Below are 27,172 nucleotides of genomic sequence, written 5' to 3'. Positions count from 1 at the left end.
ATAAAATAAATGAAATACATTATAAAGATGCCTGCTAATCACTTTTCAAATCAATACTGAAACTAAGGCATATAAATTTCCTAAATGACTTAATTACTGGGATTTCTTATCCACAGTAATAATTAAACACATAAAAAGAAAAATGTGTATCTTTTTTTTTGTGGGACTGGGGTTTGAACTCAGGGCTTTGTGCTTGCAAAGCAGGTATTCTACCACTTGAGCCTCACCTCTAGTCCTGTACCTCTTCATGAATGCAAACCTATAGGAAATCTTGGAATACTGAAGAATTTACAATCAATGTTATGTAAGAAATCTATGGCATTACCATTAAAAGTTTTGGTTCTTAAAATATTATGTCAAAGGGTAAACTTCATATATAATATATATTTTGCATAATTTATAGATTCAATATACAAATAAAATGGCTACCATTTGGCTAAACAAAACAATCATTGTAGGTAAAAATGTAGATTTTAGAATATAGATTACAACTATAATGTATTAACAATATAATTGGCTCTTATGGAAGCACTAATAATCACTCAGTTCAGGAAAATCTGCACTTCTGAAGTTCAAAAAAATTACTAAATTAAAAGAGCTAAGATGGTAGAAAACAAAATGGTTAGTATTTCTCTTGCAATAAGAAGTCTTTGCTTTTAACCAGGGGAAGAAGGGAAACTCAGAGAGAAGACTTTGCAAAGAAACCATTATAAACTTATCTGGTAAAATAAAATGTTTTTCCCCAGTACACCACAAATTTAGTTGTGGCTCAGTGGTAGAATGCTTGCCTAGCATGCACAAGACCTTTGGTTTGATTCCCAGCACCACACCAAAAAAAAAAAAAAAACTTTTCCAGGGTCATAGAATCATAGATCAAAGTGATTAAAATGGCTTATATGAAAGCTGAATAGCTGAAAACTTTTAGAATGATCCTTAAATATCTGTACCAACATACCAATCAAACTGCCAGGAGAAATACTCTCAAAAGGGAAAAGTTTATTTATTTAATCATTAAACTTCTTTAATGCCTTACCTATTTAAAAAATGATTTATGGTAGATTACAATAAATGACATTCCATAAAGTCAAAAGAAAATTAGGACCATCCAAGTATATTAACCCTTAAGGTTAATAGCATTGTTAATTTTGCATTAAATCTGGCTCAAAAACTTTCTGGCAGATTTAAAATGAAGATTAAGTCTTGGCCTAGTACAACAAACATTATCAAGAAACACTTTTTTCTAGTGTTTTATTTAATTCACAATGCTTTCTACAAGGAATAAGCAGGAAATTTTTAAAAGAATTTAAGTTATGTAACGATGAACACAAATCCAGGCCTGGAGATATAACTGAGTGAAAACGCCTTGCCTAGCATGCGCAAGGCCATGGATTCAATTCCCAGCACTACAGAAATATATATATATAAGTAATCTAATTTCTGCCCACACATTTGTATTCTGAAATAAGTCATACAAAAAAGTTAAAATTTTACAATGAACACACATATACTAATTATTATTTTGCCATGTTTATTTCGTCTCTCATGTATTGCTTATTTATGCAATTTTTTTGTTTTGTTTGTTTTGTTTTACTAAACCATGTGAAACACAACTACAGAAATTTTATCCCTAAGTACTTCAAGATAAGGGCAGTCTCCTTTTCGACCACTGCTACTACCATAGCTAAGAAAACACTAATAATGGTTTTTATATCACCCAAGAGATACATACACCATAGTCAACCATCTCTTACTATTCCTAAAATGTCTTTTTTAATCTATTGCCCATTCATGTTCACAAACTGCAGGATTATGTTTCATTAAACACTTTTAGTATCAGCAGGAACCCAGATAGTATCTCACAGTTGTATTAATTTTGTAGAGTATTAGACAAAATTACTGATGATTTTAATGAATGTGAAAATTTTAAAAACTTTTACCTCAGAATATTTATCTGAAAAAAGACAACAATTTAAATTTTCTTTATATCCTTTGTGTGGAAGGAGGAAGTTAAATAGATTTGTGCTATGTCCCAATTTACTTGGTAAAAAAGCACTACAGAGATATGGGTGCCAAATTGGAGTGCTTGAAATCAGGGTGGTCTAACAAGTATTCAAAAAACTGCAATATAAATGCTAGTTGCATTCTTCTTAAGACCAGGGCTTGTTTCAGAATCTTTGACTAGCATTCAAATACCAGGCTAGAAACACTGATAGTCAGGCAATTGTCACTACAAAATGTTTTAGTCACCCTATAAAAGTTACATTTCTTTATTTAAGATAAGAGAGGAATTTCTGGAAAGAGGAAGGAAAGATATGGGAGAATTCACAGTAAAAAATGATTGGTTCCTTCTAACCTTCTAGTTCAACTGTCTTATAAAAGTAGTATAGTATAACCTCTTGTCATTTGTTCTCTGGTCTCAGTTCTTAAAGGTAAACAAAGTAAAATTAAAGGCATGAAGTATTTACATGTTTAAAAAGATCCATCTGACTATAAAGAAAAAGCAATGATCTACAACAGACAAAATGATGCAAATTGGCAAAAAATATATAGTAAACCAATCTAAAAGGCTATTTTTCTAATTATTGCAACAAAAGGACTAACTGTAATTAATCACAATAATTCAAAATATAGCATTCTAGTTTTTCAGGTATAGGATAAATATGTCAGAAAATGTGACCTTAAAAATGAGAAAAAAATGTTATTTTCTTTTCTTTTCATGGCTACTAAAAATTAAAATGTAAAGCATTATTAGATTAGCCAGTGACTTCATAATATCAATTACAAAAAAAAAAAACACCAAATAGTGAAAGATCTTTCACCTTTTCTTTTCAAATTATTATTACTCTAAGTTTACTCATTTAAATCAGATGAAAAAGGAAAAGAATCACTCTAAAGCTGTTTAACCTAAGTTAAGAGACGGGTATTCTTCCTGACTTGTTGCCATGCTGATAGAGAGCGAGCATGCTCACAGTGTAACGAAACACAGTTTACATCCAATTACTGCACATGCTACTCTTCCAACCAGCTTGATCCCTCAAATCTGTACTATTCGACAACCAGCACATTAGGAAAGATAACAAAAGCGTTAGGTCTAAATTCTCTAGACAGGTATTTACTGCACAAAATACCCTTAGGCCAAGGACAGTCCCTATCCCAATGGTAACCAAGAAAATAATTATGACCAAAATTAACTTTTAAAGTATTTTTAAGAGATACTCTAGGTTTCTTAATTTAGTTTAAAAACATTTGATTTTGACACTCTTTTATAATTCAAATATCAGCGAATATGAGCTTTATCTCACTGTTGGTACCAACCTCAAGAAGGCCAGCTTTTGTGGTCACCACCAACATGTCAGAATTTCCTTCATCTTCCATAGTAAGCAACTCTTCAACTGGAGAAGAAGCTCGAAATTGGAATGGTGTACTTGCTCCACGAATTTCACCCTTATGGGTAACGTAACAGAACTGATAAAACTCCCCATCATCATTTGGAAGATAATACCCTAAGACGTGGTTAACAAACAAAAATTATTAAACTAGTATAAAATGTTATTTCAATTTAATTACAATACTTTCCATCTCTCATTCCTCACACTGTTTAAGCACAAATCTGGAATATGTCTTTCCTCCTGGGTTTCACAAACTTATCTGACAAAACTAGACTCTTTCCTTCCCCCTCAAACATACTCAAAAATTTCAACTCCTAGTTCTAAATATTTTTATCTAGAATATGCTTTCCCCTCCATCTTAACTCAGGCAAAACCAACTCATGTGGGAGGCACAAATACTTCAAAATGGGAAACAGGCTATAGGAGGAATAAGGGAAGACTCAATATAAAAATCTGAGGTAGACTGGGAGTGATGGGGGTAGAAATATGTTATTTAAAAAAAGATTTCTCTCCAATTTGACATTCATTACATGTAAAAAAGGAAACATTAACTACAGGAATATGCTGCACAAATTAACTATATAAGGGGAGAAAAGAGGATGAGGCCTACTAGTGTAATACAACAAAAATAAGCTTTGGAACCACACAGATCTATTCAAGAAATCCAACTCAACAACTCTTTATTAACCTCCCTGAGACATATGTTCTTATCTGTATAAATAAATAGGTCATTTATCTCAGAATTACTAAGTAAACAGATAATGTACACAAAACATTTGACAAATAGTATGTGTTCAATATTTGTTTCCTTCTTTCTTCAATTGTTACCCACCCTTTTAAATTTTGCTGGATTGTACTTACTCAAAGTTAATCATTATCTCCTCTCCAAATTTCACACAAAAATACCTCAATAGTATATTCTGCATTACTATTCATTATACACATGCCTTTGCAAGGGGTAGGGTGCTGGAGAGTGAATCCAAGGCCTCACATACAGTAGGTAAGTGCTCTACCACTGAACTACCTCCCTAGTCCTTTTCCTATTTTTCTTTTTTGAGACAGGGTCTCATGAAATGGTCCAAGCTGGCCTCAAACTCTTGATCCTCCCAACCTTGGCCTCTCTAGTAGCTGAGATTACGTGCTACAGGCATGTGCTACCACAGCCAGCTTTTGGTACATGTTTATATCCTACAACAGGCCTCAAAACTACTGAGGGCAGATATAGATACACATAACTGAGTGCAGATGCATGCACCTGCATGTGTGTGTGTGTATGCATGAGTAAATTCCAGAGAGTGTGTGTGTGTGTGTGTGTGTGTGTGTGTGTGTGTGTACATGCATGAGTAAATTCCAGGGGGTGTGTGTGTATGCATGAGTAAATTCCAGAATCACTCACAATGCCTTGTAAAAAGGAAGCCTCCAACTATGCATAAACAAAGATGAAAACATTCACCTAATTAATATCTACTCCCAAATCTACTCTCAATATGCCTATTCTTCCCTGTCCTAAAATTTTCAGCCTCTTTTATTATAATAACTACACTTCATTCTTTAAAAAACAGTTGGTTTTGTGCTTAGAAACAGAGGACAGACAGAGAATACACAAAACAAGTCAGAAACTTCTTGTGGTGCTTGAAAGCAAATAGTAAGTCCTCAAAAACAAATTTGAAAGGGGAAGGGGCATACCAAAAAGTACTGGAGCCCATCTGAAGGAGCTCCCAATGGCCAAAGCCAGAAAAATTCAAGCAACAAAAATTAAAGAGTATCAGGCTTTATTTCACAGAAGAAAATGAGATCATGGAGAAAAGGGCAACTCTTCCTAACATTGTAATTCCAACTAATGCACAAGTAATGTTGTTAGACAAGTACCATGATTGCTGTGGCTGAAAAGATGAAGAAAAACAATTTTTCTAGTTTCAAAGTAGCTTCCCCATAATATTCATTACAAAGAGAAAACTAACTTTATTTATGGTGGAAAAACCAGATGATACCACCTAACTAATGATCCAAGATTATTAGCGTAAGTAGTAAGATATGCGGACATCAAGTACAATGCACTAAGAAAGGTACATCCCTTCAACAACTCTCTTCAAAATTATACATTAATCTAACCATGAGAAAATAGCAAACAAATCCAAAATAAGAGACATGCTAAAAAAAAAAAAAATCAAAGATAACCACAAACCAAGGAAACTAAACAGATATGACAAAGAAATGTAACATACCGCATTGGAACTAGATACAAGAACAGAAAAAACAATGGTGGAAACATTGGTGAAACTTGAATTAAAATTTGTACTTTATTTAGTCAAGAGTATTGTGTCAATGTCAAATTACTATTTTTAAAAATAAATGTACTATGATCATGCAAGACGTTAACACTAGAAAAGGCCAGGCAAAATGGTATATACGGTATAAATGAGTTATTGAAAATTTTGTTTCTAAAAGTTATTTCAAAATATAAAAAAAATTTAAGTGTCACAGGTGTACATCTTGCAATTAAAAAAAAAAAGTCTATACCTAGCATCTATTGCTAAATTCATTAATGCAAAGCAAAGTAAAATTCCTCATACCCACTAAACTTATTTTTAAAACTTAAACAGGAAACAAAAATAGTCTGGTTAATTAGCTCTCATATCATGACATTAGAAATTCTATAAATTAGCTGATCATGGTGGTATACATCTATAGTCCCTACACTCAGGAAACTGAGGCAGGAAGATCACTTTCTAGGCCACTGTGCATTGCATAGTGAGACCCTCTCTCCAAAAAAAGAGATTTTATAGACATTCAAGATCTAATAATTTAGAAAACAAAAATCTCATTACAATAACCTGCTTAAAAAATAGTTCAAATACTATTTGAGAGAAATGTGATGATTCAGAGGTGCATGTTAAAATTATTTGTCTAAAAAATAAAAGAAAAAGTAAAAATCAAATGAGTCAAGTTGTATAACCTATGACATTAGCACTCAGTAAAATAAACAAAGGAGTCCACTGAGAAACCCCACTGTTTTTATGGGGTTTAACTCAGGTCCTTGTGCTTGGTAGGCAGGTACTCTACCACCTGAACCTCTGCAACAGTGCCTTTTGCTTCAAGCTGTTTTTCAGGTAGGATCTTGGCCAGGGCCACGAGGCCTCCCACACAGCACAAGCACGCACCATCATGTTCAGCTTATTAAGATGCTAACTCTTTATCCAGGCTGCCCTCAAACCTTGACCCTCCCAATCTCCACATTTATGTATTTTTGTTACCTATTTTGAGTTCTGCATTTCTGGAATCACGAGACACATTCAAAATGAGCAAGATTTAGACTGTATTTGATAGCTCTGCTAGCTCTAATAGTCTATGACCAAGTTTTCCCATGACTCTACCCTGACTTCTTTATCTGACAAACAAAAGATTTCTAGGCAGACAAAAGCTTTTTTGGGTGCGGGAAGGAGAGGTGGGAGGGAGCCTCTTGAATGCTGGGTATGTTTACCATTGAGCTACATGTGTAGCCCAAGGTAGAGGCTTTTATTTCTGGATTTCAAAATTCAAAATAAAAAATAGTAAATTTAAAAACTTTATAAATTTCTTACATTTATGCTTAACTCCCACGAAAATGTTTTTAAGGTATAAACAAACTGGATGCTTTTTTTTTTCCTTTTTGTTAGCTTTTAAACTTCTTTACCATTCTGCAAAAATTGTGGCATCTTTCTAATAGGGTATTTTTTTCTATTTTTTAAATTATGAAAAACACAGAACATAAAATTTATTTTAATCATTTTAAATTATATAACTCAGTGCTGAGTGCATTTATTCACACTGTTGTGTAACCACTTGCACTATCCATCTCCAGAACTCTCTTTGCCTTACAAAACTGAAATTCCCAGTCCATTAAATAATAACCCCATATTGCACTCTTCCCTTAGGCCTTGGCAATCACCGTCTTACTTTCTAACTCCACAAGCTTGTCTACTCTGGGGATTTCATATAAGTGGAATTATGCAGCATTTGTCTTTCTTGACTGGCTGATTTAACTTGGCATAATGTCCTCAAGATTCATCCATATTGTGAGCTTATGACAAAAATACCTACATAACAATACCTTTAAAAAATCTGTATATAATGCTAAGCTAAGAGTGAATTCTCCATTACTCATTTGTATCCATTTTACAGGAACCTTCAGATGGCAATATAACTACTCAAAATTCTGTTTATCATCTGTGATTTTCATCTGGATTACTTTCCTCACCTATAATTTGCTACATTCTTGGCTTTTTTTTAATGAGTCCATTTTTCTATTAAATTCATTTTTTAACTGATACATAAAAATTGTACATATTAATAAGGTGCCATATGATGTTTTGATGTATCCACTGTGAGATAAGATTAAGTACTTGTATCTCCTCAAAATTCATCACTTTTTTATGGCAAAAAACATTCAAAATTCTTTTTCCTAGCTTTTGGGACATAAAATACACAATTGTTATTTATAGTCATTCTACTGTGCAATAATAGCATAACAAAACTTTTCACTTCCATTTAACTGCAACTTAGTACCCAATGATCAACCTTTCCCCATGCCTCCCTCCCCTAATATTAGTAATAGCATTATATTTTCTCATTTGACAAAATTTTTTAAAAAGTGAAGATCTGGAAAGAAACCCAGTATCTTTAATCAAAGTTAAACAAAAAAAAAACCTTTCTAAAACTATTAAAAATACCATGTGACCTACACTTGGTATTTACATTATGACTTCTGCTCAACAGTTCCCAGAATATGCCTAAACAGATCATTACAATTGGGTGCAACATTTTAACAGCAATAAGACATCTAGTTTTGTTAAGTTCTACAGTTTTCAGTCTTTACCTTGAAATGCCAGCACACAATTGACTGTTGATCCTTCTACATAATGTTCAGGCATAGGAGACCACAAAAATGTGTAATAATCACGGGCAGTACTCCATCCAACCTAAAGAACAACAAAATGGGGTGAAAGGATTAAGCCAGGTGTGATGTTCTCAGTTTACATGAAGTTAGCCATCAATAACACATGTGACAGACAAAAGGTTTTTATGTAAATATTTTCAAATCAAGAAAAATACAAACTGCTGAGAATGGAAGATCATGCCTCTAAGTCCAGCTCTCGGGATGCTGAGGCAGGAGGATTGAGAATTTGAGGCCAGACTGGGCTACACAACAAGACCTTGTCTCAAAAATGTTGGGGGGGCGGGGAGGGGAAGAATCTAAGCAAATAGTGTAATATTATTAGCCAGGTATGTTATAACATGCTGGGTTTTTTTTTTATTATTATATCCTAGAGTTAAAACATGGCAAACGTATTCATTTATAAATCATGAGTGTTTTAACTAGCATGTCTACTTATGAGTTTTTATTAAGCTATGGGATACAGCTGTAACAGTCTACATAAATCAAAAAAGTTTCTACTATGTATTCAAATGCAATTTGCTATCTAATTTAAGGATAATCTGTACATAATTATGATCCAATATAAAAACTTCTGTTTTGCTTAAACCTGACTATTACACAGTGAATTATCAGACATACTATTTTTTACCTCAAAATTTAAATTTTGGGGATTTTTTTTGGGGGGGGAGCTGGTGTTTGAACTCAGGGCCTTGTGGTTGGTAGGCAAGCACTTCACCACTTGAACCACACTTCCAGCTCAAATTTAAGCTTTTTGTTTTGTTTAGTTTTATATAGGCACCCTCCTCCTCCTCCTTAAAGCCAGTAGCTAAATTCACTTATCTCTCAGCTCTGGCAAGTCTTGCCTATAGCCAGGTCATAAACTCCGTAAAAAGGTCTATAGCACTTATATATACATCAACCCTATTGCTAAAATAGTTGAGCCTAAAGCAAATACATATATATATATCATATCTTAATCTATACAGTCCAGACATATTATACTGTATTAAATACTGCATATTACAGATGCTTAAAACAGGTACTAGATATCCTTTTGCTATTATAAGAAATACCACAGAGTGTAATTAGATATGTTCTATGATTCTGATTGGCCTAAGATTATAGACAACAGAAAAATGAAGCCAGTGTGCCATTTATTTGTGAAAGATAACACATAAAACTGTTAACATGAAGACTAGGAGTGTACCTCAAATGGTAGAGTACTTACCTAGCAAGTAAGAAGCCCTAAGTTCAAGACCCAGTACCCCCACCAATAAAAAAATTATAAATGGCAGTAAGAATTTGAGCCTAAAATTCAAGTTGTTAACCACCAAAACACCACTCACTCCTATTCTAGCAGAATAAAAAATACTCTTCAAATTTTCTGAAACACCACCTCTTTCCTTCTAACTCTGACACTATGAATCTATAATTGTTCACATGTAACTAAATGTAAAAATGATAAAATTTAAAAAAAGAACATCAGTGTTTAAAAAAAAAATCAACAAAATTCAAAAAAGTAGCAAAAGAGAAAAACAGATACAATATACCTTAAAAGACATATCGAAAACAATTAACAGGGCCTAGTGGTAGCTCAAGTCTGTAATCCTACCTATTTGAGAGGCAGAGATAAAAAGGACTGACTTTGGGGCCAGTATCAGCAAAAGGTTCAGGAGACCCCATTTCAGTAACCAATGGCTGGGCACGAGTGGTACATGCCTGTCACACTCAGCTACACAGGGAAGCACAAACAGGAGGACAGCAGTCCAGACCAGTGCAGACACAAAGCAAGACCCTATCTCAAAAAAAAGGGGGGGGGGTGGAGTAGCCAAAGAGGGATAGGCAGAGTGGCTCAAAAGCACTGAAGAGCCTGCCTTACAAGCATGAATCTCTGAGCTCAAAGTTCAACCTCCAGTACTAAGAGAGAACAATTAACAAAATGGCAATGGTAAATCCTCCTTAATTAGCAATGAATTTTAAAGTAAATGCATTAAACTTCCCAATCAAAGGCCCAGAGTAACTCAATGAATTGTAAAAAATAAACAAAATCAAGGTACAACTACATTCCGTCACAAGAGACCCTACTTTAGACATAAGGACAAAGGCTGAAAGTCAAAGAATGTAAAATGCTATTCCTTGTAAGTGGTGACCAAACATACATCACATGAAATAATTTAGCTCAAAAACTGTCAGAAGAGACAATAAGAACATTATATAATGATAAAAATGTGAATTCAACAGGAATATGTAACAATTATATGCACCACACAGCAGACCACCCAAATACAGAAGGCAAACACTGACAGAATTAAAGGAGATAGAAATAATAAAACGGTAATAGAAAATTTCAACACCTCAGTTTTAATACTGGACACATCAACCACCAAACAGAGTATCAGTAAGGAAACAGAAGACTTGAACACTACAGACCAACTGGATCTAATAGATATATACATGACACTCCATCCAATAACAGAATATACATTCTTCTCAAGCACACCATGAGACACTCTAAGACAAATCACATTAGGCTACAAAACAAGTCTTATCAGGAGTCAGCAGTTTTAGCTCAGTGATACAGCACTTGCCTAGCATGCATGAAACCATGTTGGGGGCGGGAACATGGGACAAATCTTTTAGGGAGCAGGAAAGTATTACTGGGGTTTGAACTCAGGGCCTTGCACTTGCTAGACTGTAGTGCTACCACTTGAGTCACACCCCCAGACCTGAGAGAAAACAAGTCTTAACAAGAACTTATTTTTTCCAACCACAACAGAACGAAACTAGAAATCTAATCTATAGAAATATTGGAAAATTCACAAATATGCAGAAAATTAAGTAACACACTACTGAACAAATATGCCAAGTAAGAAATAACAAGAAATAAAATTTAAAAAGGAAATCAAAAAAGAAATTAAAAAATCTGCAGGTAAGTTAAAACAAAAACACACCAAAATTTATTAGATGCATCAAAAAGCAATACCAAAGAGTTTAGAGCAGTAAATGCCTACTTTAGGGGTGAAAAACAATCTCAAAGCAACCATCAAACTTTACATCTCAAGAAACTAGAAACATAATTTAAATCCAAAATTAATAGAAGGAAGGACAAAGGAACTAATAAAGATTAGAGCAGAGATAAGAAGATATAAAAACAAAGGAAAAATCAACAAAACTAAGAGATTTTTTTTTAATAGGTCAACCCTTTAGCAAGATGAACTAAGAAAAAAAGACTAACAAAAAATAAGATATGAAAAAGAAGACAATATGATTGGTGCCAAGGAAATAAAAAGAATAAGAAACTACATACAATTGTACACCAGGAAACTGGAAAACATAGAAACATTGGATAAATTTCTATAACTGGATGGCCCATTAACCATGAAGAAATGAAAAATACCTGAACAGACCTATAACTGGTAAGAAGATTGAATCAGTAATTAAAAATCTTCCAACAAATAAAAGCCTACGGCCAGATAGCTTCCTCAGAGAATTCTACTAAACACTTAAAGAAGAAGTAACATCAATGTTTCTCAAATTCATCCAAAAAGTTTAAGAGGAGGAAACTTTTTTTTTTGGGGGGGGGTGCCAATACTGGGGTTGAACTCAGGACCTCATGTGTGTTAGGCAGACACTCTACCACTTGAACCACTCTGCCAGCCCTTTTTTGAGTTGAGTATTTTGAGACAGGGTCTATAGAACTCTTGGCCCAGGGATGTCTCAAACCTCAATCCTCCTGATCTCTACCTCCTGAGTAGCTAGTGAGCCACCAGCACCCTGCTAGGAGGAAACATATTCCTAAATTCACAGTATGAGGGCAATATTACCATCATACCAAAACGAGACAAAGATACTCTAAGAATATTACAAACCAAAACCTCTGGGGAATACTGATACAAAAATTCTCCACAAAATACTAGTAAACAAAATTCAACAACTTATTAAAATTATTATGCACCATGACCAAGTGGAATTTATTCCTGGAATGAAAGAATTGTTCAATATATGAAAATCTATCAATATGCTACATTAACAGAAGAGGAGGAAACTCTACATGATCATCTCAACTGATGCAAAAAAAAAAAAGGGGGGGGGGACAAAATTCAAAGCCAAAAATAAAACAAAAAACACTGAACTAATTAGGTTTAGAAGGAAATGACCTCAATTTGAAAAGTCCACATTTAACATCAACTCAGTGGTGAAAAAAACTGAAAGCTTTCCCTCTAGGATCACAAATAGGGCAAGACCTTTACACAGTAGTAGAAGTTTTAGCCAGAGAATTTAAGCAAGAAAACTAAATAAAAAATTTCCAAAACCAGAAATGAAGTAAAATTACCTGTTCATAAATGACATCAATGTCATATATAGAAATTTCTAGAACTGGCAGAGTGGCTAAAGTGGTAGAGCATCTGCCCAAAAGCGTGAGGCCCTGAGGTCAAAACTCCCTCCCCACCCCACACATACAGAATCCACTGTTAGAATAAATAAAGTCAGTGAAATGGCAAAATACAAAAAAATCAACACTCAAAAATCAGTTGCATTTCTATATACTAGCAATGAGCAATCCATAAAGGAAATTGAGAAAACAGTTTCATTTATACTAGCATTAAAAAGAATAAAATACTTAGGAATAAATTTAATCAGAGATAAAGGCCTGCACAATGAACACTGTAAAACAATGAAATTTAAAATGTCAATGCTACCCAAACTGATCTACAGATTCAATATAATCCCAATAATTAAGTTCCAGTGGCCTTTTTTGCAGAAATAGAAAAATAACTGTAAAATCCTTAGGCAATCTTAAAGGACCCCAAATAGCAAAACAATCCTGCAAAGAAAAACTGTAACTAGAGACTCTGTACTTCCTGATTGGGAAACATGCTACAGAAAGCAACAGTAAACAAAACAGTATGACACTGGCTTAACAGCAGACATGATGTCTAACAGAATAAAAGGTCCACAAATTAACCTTGACAAATAAAGCCGAATTATCTTTGAGAAGGGTGCCAAGGCTACCCAATAAGAAAAGGATAGTCTCTTCAACAAAAGGTATTGAGAAACAAGCTTGAAACAAAATCTTCAATTGTAGTTTAGTCTACTTTCCACACCAGTTAACTTAGTTTTTGATCTGGTTGGCAGCATGAAGCAGTTAGAACAGTACTATACACAGAGGTTTTGTTTCCTAATCCACAATATACTATCACCAATTAGCTATGTGATTCTGGACCCATAACCACTTTCCTTTCCCAATTTCAACTCTGAAACATGAGAACTGTTTTTTACTTTTTAAAAATAAAATACTCAGGGACTTTTAGTGTTATTATAAATTATTTTAATTCTAAGGTAAATTAATCTGTATAAACAATATAATAAAGAAACTTCTTATGCTTATGTATTTATATAAATAAGACTAAATCAACTTCATGAATGAAACTCAAAAACGTGACGTTTGACTACACTAATATTGGATTTAATGATAAAGATATGCCCATCAGGTACAGTTCTTAATCATTTCCTGTACTTTTAATTCTATCACTGCAGAAAATGCATGTTGAACTTATTAGCAACTCTGCTGCTTATTTTGTTTCATTACATCTCTTGCTCAAGCAAACAGAACTTATTTTTCCCCCAGTACTGGAGTATAAACTCAGGGCCTGAACTTCTACTACTTTGGCCATCCCCCAGCCCAGAGACAATGTAGGTAAATTTACATTTTTTCTTTGTTTTTTTTTTTTTTTTTTGGAGGGGGAAGGTGGGGAGCACAGTACTGGGGTTTGAACTCAGCCTTGAGCTTGGCAGTCACTCTGCAACTTGAGCCATGCCCAAACTGAGAGAACAATTCTCAAATGTCGAATTATATGACATTCAGATCTCCAACATTAAAAGGATCATCTTGAACAAGTCATTTTTCTCTCTGGACTTTTTCTCTCCCACTGTAAAATGGAGGGTTAACACTCAGATAAGAGATTTCTGTAAAATACAAAATAAGGGCTGGAGGCCCTACTCAAGTGGTAGAGTGCCTGCCTAGCAAACATGAAGCCCTAAATTCAAACTTCAGTACTACCACCCTTCCCCCCCAACTATATATATTTAAAAAAATTATATATATATATATTTATGTATAAATATAAAATAATAAACACATTGCAGATTTGTTTTACTTAAAATTAATCAACATTAGAGAACAGTTAAAAAAAAAACTAGGTATATGGTGCTAGGGATTGAACCCAGGGCCTTGAGATTCCAAGAAGTGCCCTACCAATGACCTACACATCCCCAGCCCTCAGAAAAAACATTTAAAATCTGCAAATCACTCTATATCTCCTGTCCAGCTTTACGCATTTTTTTACCTAACTTGGATTTCACAGTCAGTAAATCATTCTAATAATGTACTCCAAATCACCATTACATCCCTTGTATACGTGACTTCCCTTCCCATTCGCACTTTACTCCAAGGCCCAATCTGAAATGATAACCACTTTCAGCACTCTTCATTCAAATCTGGGTGCTGAACCTCTCTGGAGAAAATGATAAAACTCTCCTCAGTAATCTCCTGGTTACCTACTCCAGTTTCCTATGCAATCTTCCACAGTCGCAAGGCCAAATCTCTGTACTCAAGCCCACCAACTCTCAGCACATGACCTTGCTCTTCCTTACTGAGATACCATGGAATGAGTTCCAGTCCCTATTCAACTGACTGTTGACAGGTATTCAACTTACGAATTATTACCTGCAATTAATTCCTCTTTCTATGTTAGTTCCTTCGTTATTTCACAAAGAAAATTTTAATAGTATAAATGTTCACTTTACCTGCATCTCTTCAAACTCCAATTTATCATATCCTGCAGTCCAAGATTAAAGTTCACCTCAGACTTTATTGCTCCTTATTTAAAAACTATTATACACAGGTTGTGGTTGTAGTTTAGTGGTAGAGTACTTGCCTAGTATTCACATACAAGGGCCCTGGGTTTGATTCCAGCACTGCAAAAAATAAACTCTTTAGTGTGTGTGCGTGATACTGGGGTTTGAACTCAGGGCCTCATGTTTACTAGGCAGGCACTCTACCATGGTTTTTTTTTTTTTTTTAATTATTCTTCAGCTGGGTACCAGTTCTCATGCCTATAATCCTAGCTAGACTGAGATCAGATGATTCGAACTTTGAGGTCAGCTGCGGCAGGGAGCTCTCAAGACCCCATCTCAACCAAGAGTTGGGCATAGTCCAACTATGCCCTTGGGATGCACCAGTCATCCCAAGCTACAGGGGAGGCTGAGACTGAGAGGATCACAGTTCCAGACCACCCTTGGCAAATCAGCTTGTGAAACCCCATCTTCACAGAAAAAACCTGGGTGTGGTAGTTCTCGCCTATCATCCCAGCTATAGCAGGAAGCTTAAAATAGGAAAATTCAGTCCAGGCTTGCCTGCGCAAAAAAGCAAGACCTTATCTTCAAAATCATCAGAGCATAAAGGGCTAAAGGCATAGTTCAACTGGTAGAGCACCTGCCTAGCAAGGGTGAAGCCCTGAGTTCAAACCCAAGTACCGTGAAAACATAAAGATTCTTCAGTTAAACATTAAGACAATACACAATGTGATCTAAATTAACCTTTCCCACTCATGTTCTAAAATTGACTCTCTGCCTCAGGCAAATCAAATTCCTTAACTCTTTCTCAAGCATACCACACATTTTCCAACTTCACTACTTTCCCCTCACCTGAGTACTTTCTACCTGCCTATTAATATGCTAATAAAATATTATGAAGGACAATTTGCAGTACACATATAGTATTTAAAAGTATGCAATGTCCATAAGCATGGCAATTCCACTTCCAAGAACTGAGCCTATGTAGTAGTACACAAATGGACAAAATAAAATTAAGTACAGAGATCCTCAACATTAAGAACATAGAACTCCTAGTTATTTTCACCTCTGTGTCTTTGTTTATACCATCCTTTTGCTGGGAATGCCCTTGTTTTCCTTCAGTTGCATTTCCCTGTTCTCATCTTTCTGACTCATTCTTGCAGAAAACTCCAATTCTCATTTAACATCTTTAACTTGATAGTAATATCTCACATAAAATCAAAACAAGATTTCATAAAATGCTTACAATGAATGTATCTCCATTTTGGAACTTGACAAGCCTAAAAAACAGGCACAAAAAGTAAGCAGGGGCAGGAGGTATGGCTCAAGTGGTACAGCACCTGTGAGTTCAAACCCCAGTACACTCCCCCCACCAAAAAAATTAGTAAACAGCAAATGCTCATCTATTCATGAGCACCAAAGAATGAAGGATTCAGTAAAAGGAACTGAAATACCATTAAATGCCAAAACCCTGTTTTGTCCAAATATAGTTCTGCTGCCTTCTATCAGTGGACTTTCACTCCTAGAGATTTTCAATGTGCCTGATTTGTCTAGCTTATTTCTTATTTCTTTCTACTTCGCTGCTTAACTTATACAGCAAAGCCTACTGAAATTTGGACATTCATAACATTACTTTCACTGCTCAAAGGATAGTAATGTTCTCTACTACATTCTGAAGAGCTAAAATTTCTAGCAAACCTCTAGCAGAGTTAGGTACCACTGTTACAATGACCATTTCAACACAATTTTTAAGCAAAAATTACGAAAAAGATTGATAAACCACAGGACTGGCTATCAAAGAATTTGCTATTCAGTCAAATGAAATAGAGTAACAGTATGACACAACATGAACAGTATTTAAGCAATATTGAACAACAGAAGAAATAATACATGGCTATAGCACTGTGAACAAAATAAGTCACAAATGCCCGGAAAAGAGAGCAAATAATTTAGGAACCTAAAGAAAACTATTTTTCTTTTTTAAGTAGAAAATGGAAAAAAAAAGAGGGAAAGAAAGATTCTGAAACAATTTTCACAAAACCTTAGCCAAATTGGACCTTCTGATTATGCAGAAGAAAATCTAGTGAAATGAAGCTCTCAACATTTGTTTTATATTACTGTGAAATAATTTTATGGCAACGTTTACAAAACTCAACCTTACTGCAGACTTAAGACAAAACTAGTATAAGCTTACCAATCTGTTAAATGATAAAAAGTATAAGCTTACCAATCTGTTAAATGATAAAAAGTACCAACATGAAAGATATATTCAGAAAGTTTTCTTACCTTGAATATACCAACCCAATCTTTTGGATGTGGATGGATATATGGAGTTAAGGTGTAATGACATTCCAGATGTGTATTAGGAAGATAACTCTTAGCCACATTTTGAAAGATGACATGGGCAAAATTGGAAGTCTGCAATGGAACTTCTTGAAAGGATGTCATTGTGAATCTGAAACAAGTAATACATACAAGTTCAATAGCTAAGAATAAACTTACACCTTCAAAAATATATAACTTTTAATGCAAATTTCATGGTTATTCACATATCACAATTATTGAGAAGATACATATTTTTTTAAATATTGGAACTTCTTAAAAATTAATATAAAATAAAATTAAGAAATAACTAGAGCCAATATAGCTCAGAAAGTTACATGGGGGTTAAAAAGTCAAAAATAAAGCCAGGTATAAGGCAAACACCTGTAATCCCAGCACCCAGAAGGCTGAGGTGGGAAAACCATGAATTCAAGGCCAGACTAGGCTGCATAGGCGAGTCTCTGTCTTTAAAAACGAAAACTTCAACTCTCCTGCAGAATCTAGACTCTGCTTCTATTCTAACCAAAAACAAATGAACCAGAGTATTTTAACATACATGCTGCCATATAAACCTGCTGGCATCTAGTAACAGCCACTAAGAAACAGAAATCAGGACAGTTAAACATCAGATTTCATTGGTTAACTTTGTGTAGTCCCTTTGAACCTCATCATTTTCCTCCTGAATCAAACCCACTCCATCTCTCTGCCTAGGTTCTAGTCTGTTACAACCAAACCTAAGCTAATCTCTCTGCCTGCATTCTCAACCCATGATGTGATTCCCTGGACTAACATTTCTCAATCCTAGTTTCACATTAGAATCAAAAGGAACCTTCTAAAGAAAAAAAAGATATGACTTTCTTAGAGTGGATATGTGTGTATTTACATTTCTCTCCCCAGTCTCTCCAAATAACCTCAATCATATTTGCAGCCAAGACATCCAATACTTTGCCTCTAATTCAGCTCAACAACATAAGTCTCCACTACCAGCTCTCACTCATTTCCATAGATTTCAGACCCCGCATGTCTTTTTGAGCTTGATACAAGCTTTTCAAATCTCTTAAACCAGGCGCCCATGATTCACACCTGTAATCCTAGCTACATGGGAGGGAGAGACTGGAAGGATTGCAGTTTGAAGCCAGCCCAGGCAGATAGATCTCAAGACCCTATCTCGGAAATACCCAACACAAAACAGGGCTCAAGTGGAGTGGCTCATGTGACAGAATGCTTGCCTAGCAAGCATGAGGCCCTGAATTCAAACCCCAGTACTGCCAAGGGGGAAAAAAAAAAAAAAAGTCTCTTAAACTATGTAAAACTCTCTATTTGAAACAGCTCTATTTGTTCCTCTCAACCTGTATCAATTCTACCCTTTCATTTTGGGTTTAATGATCCTATCCTGGCTTCTAGTACTCATGTATCCTCTATTCATGTATTTACTGATCAAGAATAAAACGGATAGTAAAAATAAAAGTATACTGTCAAGAAATACATATTGCTGCTGAAAATCTATTAGAGATTCAGTGAATGCTCATTAGCTTAGTAAACATCAAGCACTAGGTAGCAGATGAGTGGTAAAGATGGATTATAAAACCTGCAAAGTCCTAATTCTCTCCTATTTTGTGCTCTACTTTTGAGAAAAGGAAACTGGGGATTTACCCAAAAAAAAGCAACCTACAGAGTATTTCACAGGTTCAGTACAAAGACTAATTTTGCAGTACAAAAAAAGAAACTATGACTGGCTTTCTGGCACTTGCTTCTGAGTCATTAAACGAGAGCTCCTGTAATAATGGGAAAAACCGAGACAGTATTTTTGCTAACCAAAGTAAACCTAATTTACTTCAAAGCTCAATGAAGTTTCTACAGAGCAAACACAGCAGTACTCTACTTATGTTTTAACAAACCTTATTGTTAAACAAGGTGCAGTACTCACACCTGCAATCCCAGCTACTCCGGAGGCAGAGATCAGGAGAATCAAAGTTCAAAGCCAATGCAGGTAAAAAGTGAGGGGAGACCCCATCTCAACCAGTAAGCTGAGTGTGGTGGTATATGCTTGTCATCCCAGTAATGCAGAAGGAATAAATATGAAGATCTGAGGATTGTCATTCAGGCCAGCCTGAGCAAAATCACAGACTCTATTTGAAAAATAACTAAAGCAAAAAGGGCTGGGACATGGTAGAACACCTGCCTAGAAAGTGCAAGGTCCTAAGTTCAAAGCCCCAATATCGCCAAAAAAATAAATAAATAAAATCCATAATCCAACCTTACACTTCTACTTCACTGATATTTTATAGGTACAGAAAGGCTTTCAGGTATAGACATGTGTGTGTGCCAATTAAATGCTGCATCAAAAGGGATTCAAAGTATACACCATACAGTCTTTAGTTATGAGGGATGTGTATGAAAAGAAACTTTAGCAGGCAGGTGTGGTGGCACACACCTATTAATTCCAGCACTGAGAGGCTGAGGCAAGAGGATCACAAGATTGAGGTCAGCTACACATAGATGCTGTCTCAAAAAAAAAAAAAAAACAGAAGTGGACTATTAACTCAGCACCATTAATGTTAACCATTTATTGCTTGAATTTTTAGATAGATACACACATTATTTTTGTTTTACATAACTATGTATTAGCATAAAATCTCATTTTAATCTCTCCTCCAAAATTCAAGTTTTTAATAGAAAACACTAACATTGCACTTTAAAATATTCATGATGCTTGTAAGTCAAAGAGTAAGAAAACTTGTGATCATTCTTTTAATAACCTTCATGAATCTTTCATCAATACTTCAATCTTTTCAATGCTATTTGTAACTATAGAGTTATTTTACAAAATGAGACCCATTGAAACTACTCTAAGAATAACGGGAAAGGAATAAAGGAGAATGATGAACTAAGACATATTACAAGCACTTTTGTAAATATCCCAATGTACTCCCAGAATAGTAATATAATAAAAAAATTAAAATAAAAAATATTTTATAAGTCATTCCACTATCCTTGTTGTTTCTCACTTTTATTAACCTACAAATAGCTTCTAGTTATTTAAAAAGTTAACATGAATGACTGCAATCTAAAAATTACATCATGAATCAACCCATTTTAAATTAATAAAATTTCTACTTCCCACACCATTGTTCTGCTTCACTTCTCCCACAGATAAGAAATACAACAAAGTGATGGAAAAGCTTATAAAAATGTTGGAATGCAATGAGAGTGCCAAAGCTGCACCAGCAGTGGCCCAGTGGAGAAGTAATATGCAAAGGTACTGCATCACCTTGTGGTAATGGTGGGGAAGTGTAGCTTCACTAACACCCTGAGAAAAAGTATAAGCACTGCCTCAGCTGGAAAGATGAAAAAACAGCCCCTGCACATACAGGGAAGTAAAAGCAAGCAACCATAAAGCTACCATACCAAATTCTGCTTCCCATTCTCCACAGTACATCTCCAGAAACAGGAGTATAGCAAGATCGTAAGCCAAGGACAAGGAAAATTTTTCCAGTCAACAATTAAAGGCCAGACACATTTGTCTAGGAAACAATATATGAAATGCATATACATGCTGGTATATACATGTAATACAAATGCACATACATGTTCCCTTTTCCAGGTTTCCTACTGCATTTCCTAAAGTTCTACTACATCTAGAATTCCTTTATGTCATGTTGCAAACTACATTATAAAGTCTTTGACCTAAATTCCAATGTTATTTTGGGAATTCATTAGTATCTAAAGAAAAGTAGTATGTAGTGGGCACTCAGTTAAGTATATGGCTAAAATAATCTTAGGAGGGAAAAAGCATTTCAATGTTATCTTTACTTTCTCCTCATGGACTTTTGTATGCCCAAAACAGATCTGCCTTTTGTGGTAATATTTTTTCCAGTGGCCCGATACTGGTTGTACTTAACTAACTCAAGAATGTAAGCCTTGGGGCACCCTCTCTCAGGACCCCTCCCAGCTCTACAAGCTCTACTCTTTGTTACTTACTCTTCTATTTCAATAAACTCTCCCACTTTACTAGAAAACGAAAGAATGTAAGCCTTTGCCAGGAAGGGGTGGCTCACAACCTGTAATCCTAGCTATTCAGGAGGCACAGATCAGAAAGATCTTGGTTCAAGGCCAGCCCAGGCAAACAGTTCACCAGACACTATCTTGAAAAACCTCAACACACACACACACACAAAAAAGATAATAAGCCTTAATCAACTTAATAAAAAATAGATCATACTAAGAACATGATAAACATGATTTTTTTTTTTTTCTGCAGTACTAGGGTTTGAATTCAGGGCCTACACCTTGAGCCATTCCACCAGCCCTTTTTTGTAGTGGGTTTTTTTTCGAGATAGGGTCTCATGGACTATTTGCCGGGGCTGGTTTCAAACCACAATCCTGCTGACATGTGTCTCCAAAGTGGCTAGATTATAGGCATGAGCCACCGGCACACGACAAACATGATATAATCTAAATATTTAATATATTTTGCCAATCCCAACAACAGAATTCAAAAAGAAGTGGTTTTGTTATGTGTGATAATAATTATGATTTTTAAGTCCTTATCAGTTAGGGATACTAATTATAGGTGAAATATATTGAATTCTGGGATTTGCTTTGAAAAATCTAGGAGGAGAAAATTAGATGTGCTGATGTGAAACAAGAATGGCAAAAATCTTAGTTCACTTTATTGTTCCTTTTCCTGTTGTGTATGGCTGAGATTTTCCATAATAAAATAAGACAAAGCAAATAAAGAAACAGACTAGTAGTAAGAACTTCTGTGTATCACCTACTGCAATAGAAACACACTGTTTTTTGTTTTGTTTTAGTTTGTGTTTCTTTTGCCAGTACTGGGGTTTGAACTCAGGGTCTCATGCTAGCAAGGCAGTCTCTCTACCACTTGAGTCACTCCACCAGTATTTTTGAGACAGGGTCTGCTGGCCTCGAACCTTAAGCCTCCTGATCCCTGCCTCCTCAGGGATTACAGGCTTGAGTCACCAACACCTAGCTTCATTTCTTAATATAAACATTTTGTGTCCTTAAAAGTGCCATAATTCAGGTAGTGGCTGACAGCAAAAAGTGCTTTTAAAAAATCTTCATTTAAAAAAAATGAGACTTTAAAATTGTCTCCAAACTCTGGTCCTATAGGACATAAATGTTTGAAGAAAAAAAAAACCTGACATTCAAATAGTTCACAACTACTCACTCATCAGCTGGAAGACTCTCATGCAGACATTTACTCCAGAAGAAAGTTACTGGCAGTCTTTCTGGGAGGAAGAAGCCAAGCCCCAAGTCCATTCATTTGCACTCTTGCAGACATCCCTATTTCCATAATCCTTTAAAGCTGAGCATCCCTACACTCTACCCAGTTGTATCCCACTCCACTTTACTTTTCAGATTTTTTTATAACTTAGTTTCTAAAATGCTATGCTCTTGTCCCATCAATTACAGAGAGAATTTTTTATCTGCTTCTAAAGATTTGGGGGCAAAATAAATTTTAAAAAGCCAGAAATACACAAAGCCCAAACTTTACATAGTAATATCCATGCCAAAAGAACACAATCCAATAAACTTTATTCTTGAGATACTTCCTCCAAAGAAGAATAAGAACATAAACAGGATCTCTCAAATAGAATCTTAAAAGATTGAAACTTAGAATTCCAAAATACCTATTATTTTTGCTTAGGAAAAGGTATTTACTGGCTAAATTTTACACACCTGCTTGCACTCTTAAGTGTAAAAAGATGTGCGGCCGAAGAATATGGTGACTAGAAACAAATACAATAAGGTTTTATTTGAAGTTTAACAGACTGCAAAAAAAAAAAAAAAAAACTAGCATAACCAAATAATCCTTCAAGAAGCTCAGCCAGCATGGTGGTTCACACCTGTAAATCCTAGCACCAGAGGCTGAAGGGAGAAGGCTCACAAAACCACTGGTTAATTGACTGTCTCAGGGGGGGAAAAAAAAAAGAATCAAATTTCCCTTTAAGAAGAAGAGAACCAACAGGGTTTCTCCTCAGCCCCTTCTTTTCATCTTGAGGATAAGCAGCCCACGTCAGATTAATATATTATTCAAAGGATCTTAAACACTTTTGAAATTATAACTGTTCCTGCACAATTCGAAGAAATTTTACCACTAGCAGAATACGTAGTTGAAAAGTTAAGATGTTCTCCTCTAAATCCCTAACTTATCAATATAAGCTACTCTATAAAACCGAAAATCCACGTACAGTCAAACGGCACACAAAGGAGACAGACACACACACACACATTTCTTAATAGAGAAATAGGCAGGGACACACCAGCTAAGCAGTAACCGTACAATTCCGGAACCACCTGGGGGAGCGGGCGGAGTTGTGAAATCAAAGTTGACCAAACAAAAACAATACCTGACTGTCCTCCGAGACTTCTTAAACACTTCTCAAGCAGCAGGGGCAGAACCGAAGCCCAGGAGGAGGCGATCCGGCCCAACAGCTAACTCCGCCCGCCGCCCTCTGAGGCAGGCGACGCAGGAGGCCCCGCCTCCCTCACCGCTGGCGACTTAAACCAAAACAGTCGGTCTCTCAGGGCACAGGCAGACCCAAGCGTCCTTCCCGACTCCACCTAGACGTTTTCCCCAGCTCACCTACGCGGATAACACTCACGCTATCCTCAAAACGGTCACCTGAAGTTAAGCCTCGGACACGAGTGACCCCAGCTCCGGTCACTCGTCCCCAGCCAAAAGGCCCGAGTCACACACGCCTCCCCTAAACCGCAAAGGCCTCTCCGCAGTGCCAAGCGGTCACCCTACTCCAGGACTAACCCGCGCCGCCTACGCACCCGTCACAATCTCAGTCCAGGAGGGAAGGTTTGTCCTCGGGAAGGAAAACATCGTCATACGGCAGCGGCGTCACCAAACCCAAAACCCTCCAGACACCTAGATTCTAGGGACTGAGGGGCGTACCACGAGTCTCTGAACAACTCCGGCTAGGGTCAGCCCTGCGCAAGGCTATAGGACCGACCGGAAAGACGTCTTACCCAGTGAGAGACTCCCGAATCGAGGGGAATGTTAAACAAGTTTCCAATTCTGAGCCGCCATCAGCCGCCTAACCTCTTCCGCCACCTCCACCGACCGGCTAAACCTTCCCTCAGCCGGCGCCACGTCACTTCCGCCCATGGGGCGGGTCTTTCCGCCGCCGCGCATGCTCGGCATGCCCGGTCGGGTCAACACATACCCTCCACACACACTTCCGCCCGGCCCTTTGCTCCTCTAGTGGCTGTTTCTCCCTTCTACGGCCTTGACGTTTTCGCCCCGCCGCGTGGTCGCAACAAACAGGATCCCTTTGATACTTAAGTAACTTATCAGCGAGGTGGAAAGGGTTGCCTAGAGGCATATAGGCCATTATCTTGTCACTGCCTGGATCGTAAATACCTGTCTAAACTAATTCACCTATTTTATAGATAAGGAAATAGATGCTGGCAGAGTAGCTCAAGCGGTAGAGCGCCTACTTAGCAAGCGTGAGGCCCTGAGTTCAAACCCCACGCCGCAAAATATAATTCTAACAATAATATAGATAAGGAAATAGAAAAGCAGGGGAGTGCAGGGAGCGACCCCACGGTTGGGCTGCAACCCTTAAACCTCAAGGCTTTTTCCCAACCCTTAGTCCAGTCCTGTGCTGCTTTGAACTATGAAGTTTTGTTCCCTGTAAAATCCTGTTTCTCCTAGGAGCTTTTCAGTTCTAACGCTCCCACAGTGACCCGTTTCCACACACATTTCTTTTGAGTTGTTAATTGCTTTTAATATCTGTAGTATTTCGTGTGTGTGAATTTTGTCCTGTGTTTCTGTTCATTTATAATTTCTAAAATCGCTTTTGACTGTTCTGTAGCTTACCTTTCTGTACTAGGCATTCGGTTGGAATCCTACCTCCCCAGAAGCAAGTGTGTTCTATTCAAATCCATCTTATTCCTGTGTTGCCATAAAACCCTGATAAAATTTGCAATACCACCAGTGAAGAAAGGGCAATAAATTAGATCACATTAAACCTGGGAATGAGTTGAGGTGGTAGCTCAGTACAGCACTAACCTTGCAAAAAAAACCTTGTGTTCTATCCCCAGCACTATTGGGGGTGGGGGAAGTTTGGAATGAAACCTTGAAACACCCAAAAAGCACATGCAAAATCCTCTTTCACATACTTCCACATATTCAAACTGACAGCTTCCATAAAATAGGCTCTCAATATTTTCTGACTGATTCGTTTCCTATATTTTGAAATCTTTGAATTTGGTCTTAGGCTGTGTGATGTACTTGATCCTAGAATTCCAGGAGAACCTTAACACATGGTTTAGTACCAGTCCCAGATCATGAGTTTGACGTTGAAAATAGGAGTTTTGAGCTGGGAACCAGTAGCTCACACCTGTAATCCTAGCTACTCAGGAGAATCATGTTTGAAGCCAGCCCAAGCAAATAGTTCACAAGACCCTATCTCAAAAAGCCCTTCACAAAAATAGGGATGGTGGAATGGCTCAAGGAGAAGGCCTTGAGTTTCAACTCCAGTACCACAAAAAAAAAAAAGAAGAAGAAGAAGAAAGAAAAAAATAGGAGTTTTGAACCCAAGGCCCAAACTCCTGGGATTCCATATGCCAGTTCAGGCCACTTGTACCTATACACCAAATAAACAGGAATGGTGAAGGGCAGAGAAAGGAGATCTATTACACAGCTCCAGACACACCATGGGACTACACGGGAAGAGGCAGAGTGAGAACTTGGCCCATCTTTGGGGTGTAGACATGAGTTATTAGTTTAAGCAGACAAAAGAACTGGAGGCAGGGGACAAAAGGTATGCATAAACAGTCCCAGTCACAGATGTGGTCTGGTTGGTCATCTCAGTTCTTGTTCAGGAAGAGGTTTCGGAGTTGTTATCTGGAATCATTTTCAACTGGCAGGTGGTCCATCCTTAGGAGGCTTTACTCTTGGGAGTAGTTGACATACTTGTCATGAAGATATTATCCAAGGTGATTGCAAAGTAACTGCAAAGAGCATGGCTTAGAGCAAAGACAGATACAAAATGGAGAGCTGCCCCACTTTTCTCCTGCTTTTAGTTATATGTGGGCATGAGCAGGGAGTCCATGCTTTTCAGAAAGAGATTATCACCTTCAAAACCAAGCATCCTGCCCAACCTCCTTTTCTTCTAACATGCTTATAAGTTAAGTAGGCTAGGCAGTTAGCTAAAATTAGATCGTGTAGCTAGGACAGAAGGGCCCCTGGAAACCTCTATTATGACTTCCCTGTGTGAGAAATACAGTTTGAGTTCAAACTCAAAGAATGGACTCAGAGACACGTTGAGTACAGTGAATGTGAGACTTTAATGGCAGTCTTGCAAGATGGGGTGCCTGGTGAACAGACACACCCAAAGCCATTGCAAGAAGCATTATGTTCTCTGATGTGCAAGTCCCTTCCCCAGTTCTTCATTGGCTGAATACTATGGGGCATACATTCCTCCTCCCTCCCCCACATCATCTAAATTTCCTGTTGGTTTATTTTAAAATATGCCTGTCTCCGGATTGGCCAAATTTTAGAAGCGGGGTTTAAGTGGCATCCGCCTTCCTTTATGGCAGGAAGGTCTCCCTTGATATGTGCTTTCTGGCATATACACAGTTTTTACCCATTTCCTCATTCTATCATGTTTTACCCCTCCCAGTTTAAGCTCCCTTATCAGTTGGCCTCCCC

At 36.7% G+C, this 27,172-nt stretch overlaps 1 protein-coding gene across 5 annotated transcripts in view; it reads right to left on the bottom strand.

Annotated features, from left to right (window-relative positions):
- Tax1bp1 (Tax1 binding protein 1) overlaps window positions 1-24,642 on the bottom strand; it is a 59,140-nt gene extending 34,498 nt beyond the window's left edge. For 3 of the 5 annotated variants that reach the window (XM_074065191.1, XM_074065194.1, XM_074065193.1), the window contains exons 1-4: window positions 24,484-24,642; window positions 17,446-17,614; window positions 8,245-8,347; window positions 3,316-3,503 (exon numbers count right to left, since the gene is read on the bottom strand). In XM_074065191.1, the coding sequence (XP_073921292.1) occupies window positions 3,316-3,503; window positions 8,245-8,347; window positions 17,446-17,607 (453 nt within the window). In that variant the 5' untranslated portion in view covers window positions 17,608-17,614; window positions 24,484-24,642. Of the gene's footprint in view, window positions 1-3,315; window positions 3,504-8,244; window positions 8,348-17,445; window positions 17,615-23,855; window positions 23,964-24,285; window positions 24,432-24,483 lie in introns of those variants that run through there. The other 2 variants (XM_020180008.2, XM_074065192.1) reach the window with 2 other exon arrangements.
- Window positions 24,643-27,172: the final 2,530 nt, after the last annotated feature.

This window comes from Castor canadensis, chromosome 2 (assembly GCF_047511655.1).
Source record: "Castor canadensis chromosome 2, mCasCan1.hap1v2, whole genome shotgun sequence".
Classification (NCBI taxonomy): domain Eukaryota; kingdom Metazoa; phylum Chordata; class Mammalia; order Rodentia; family Castoridae; genus Castor; species Castor canadensis.
This window is presented reverse-complemented; position numbering and strand designations above follow the sequence as displayed.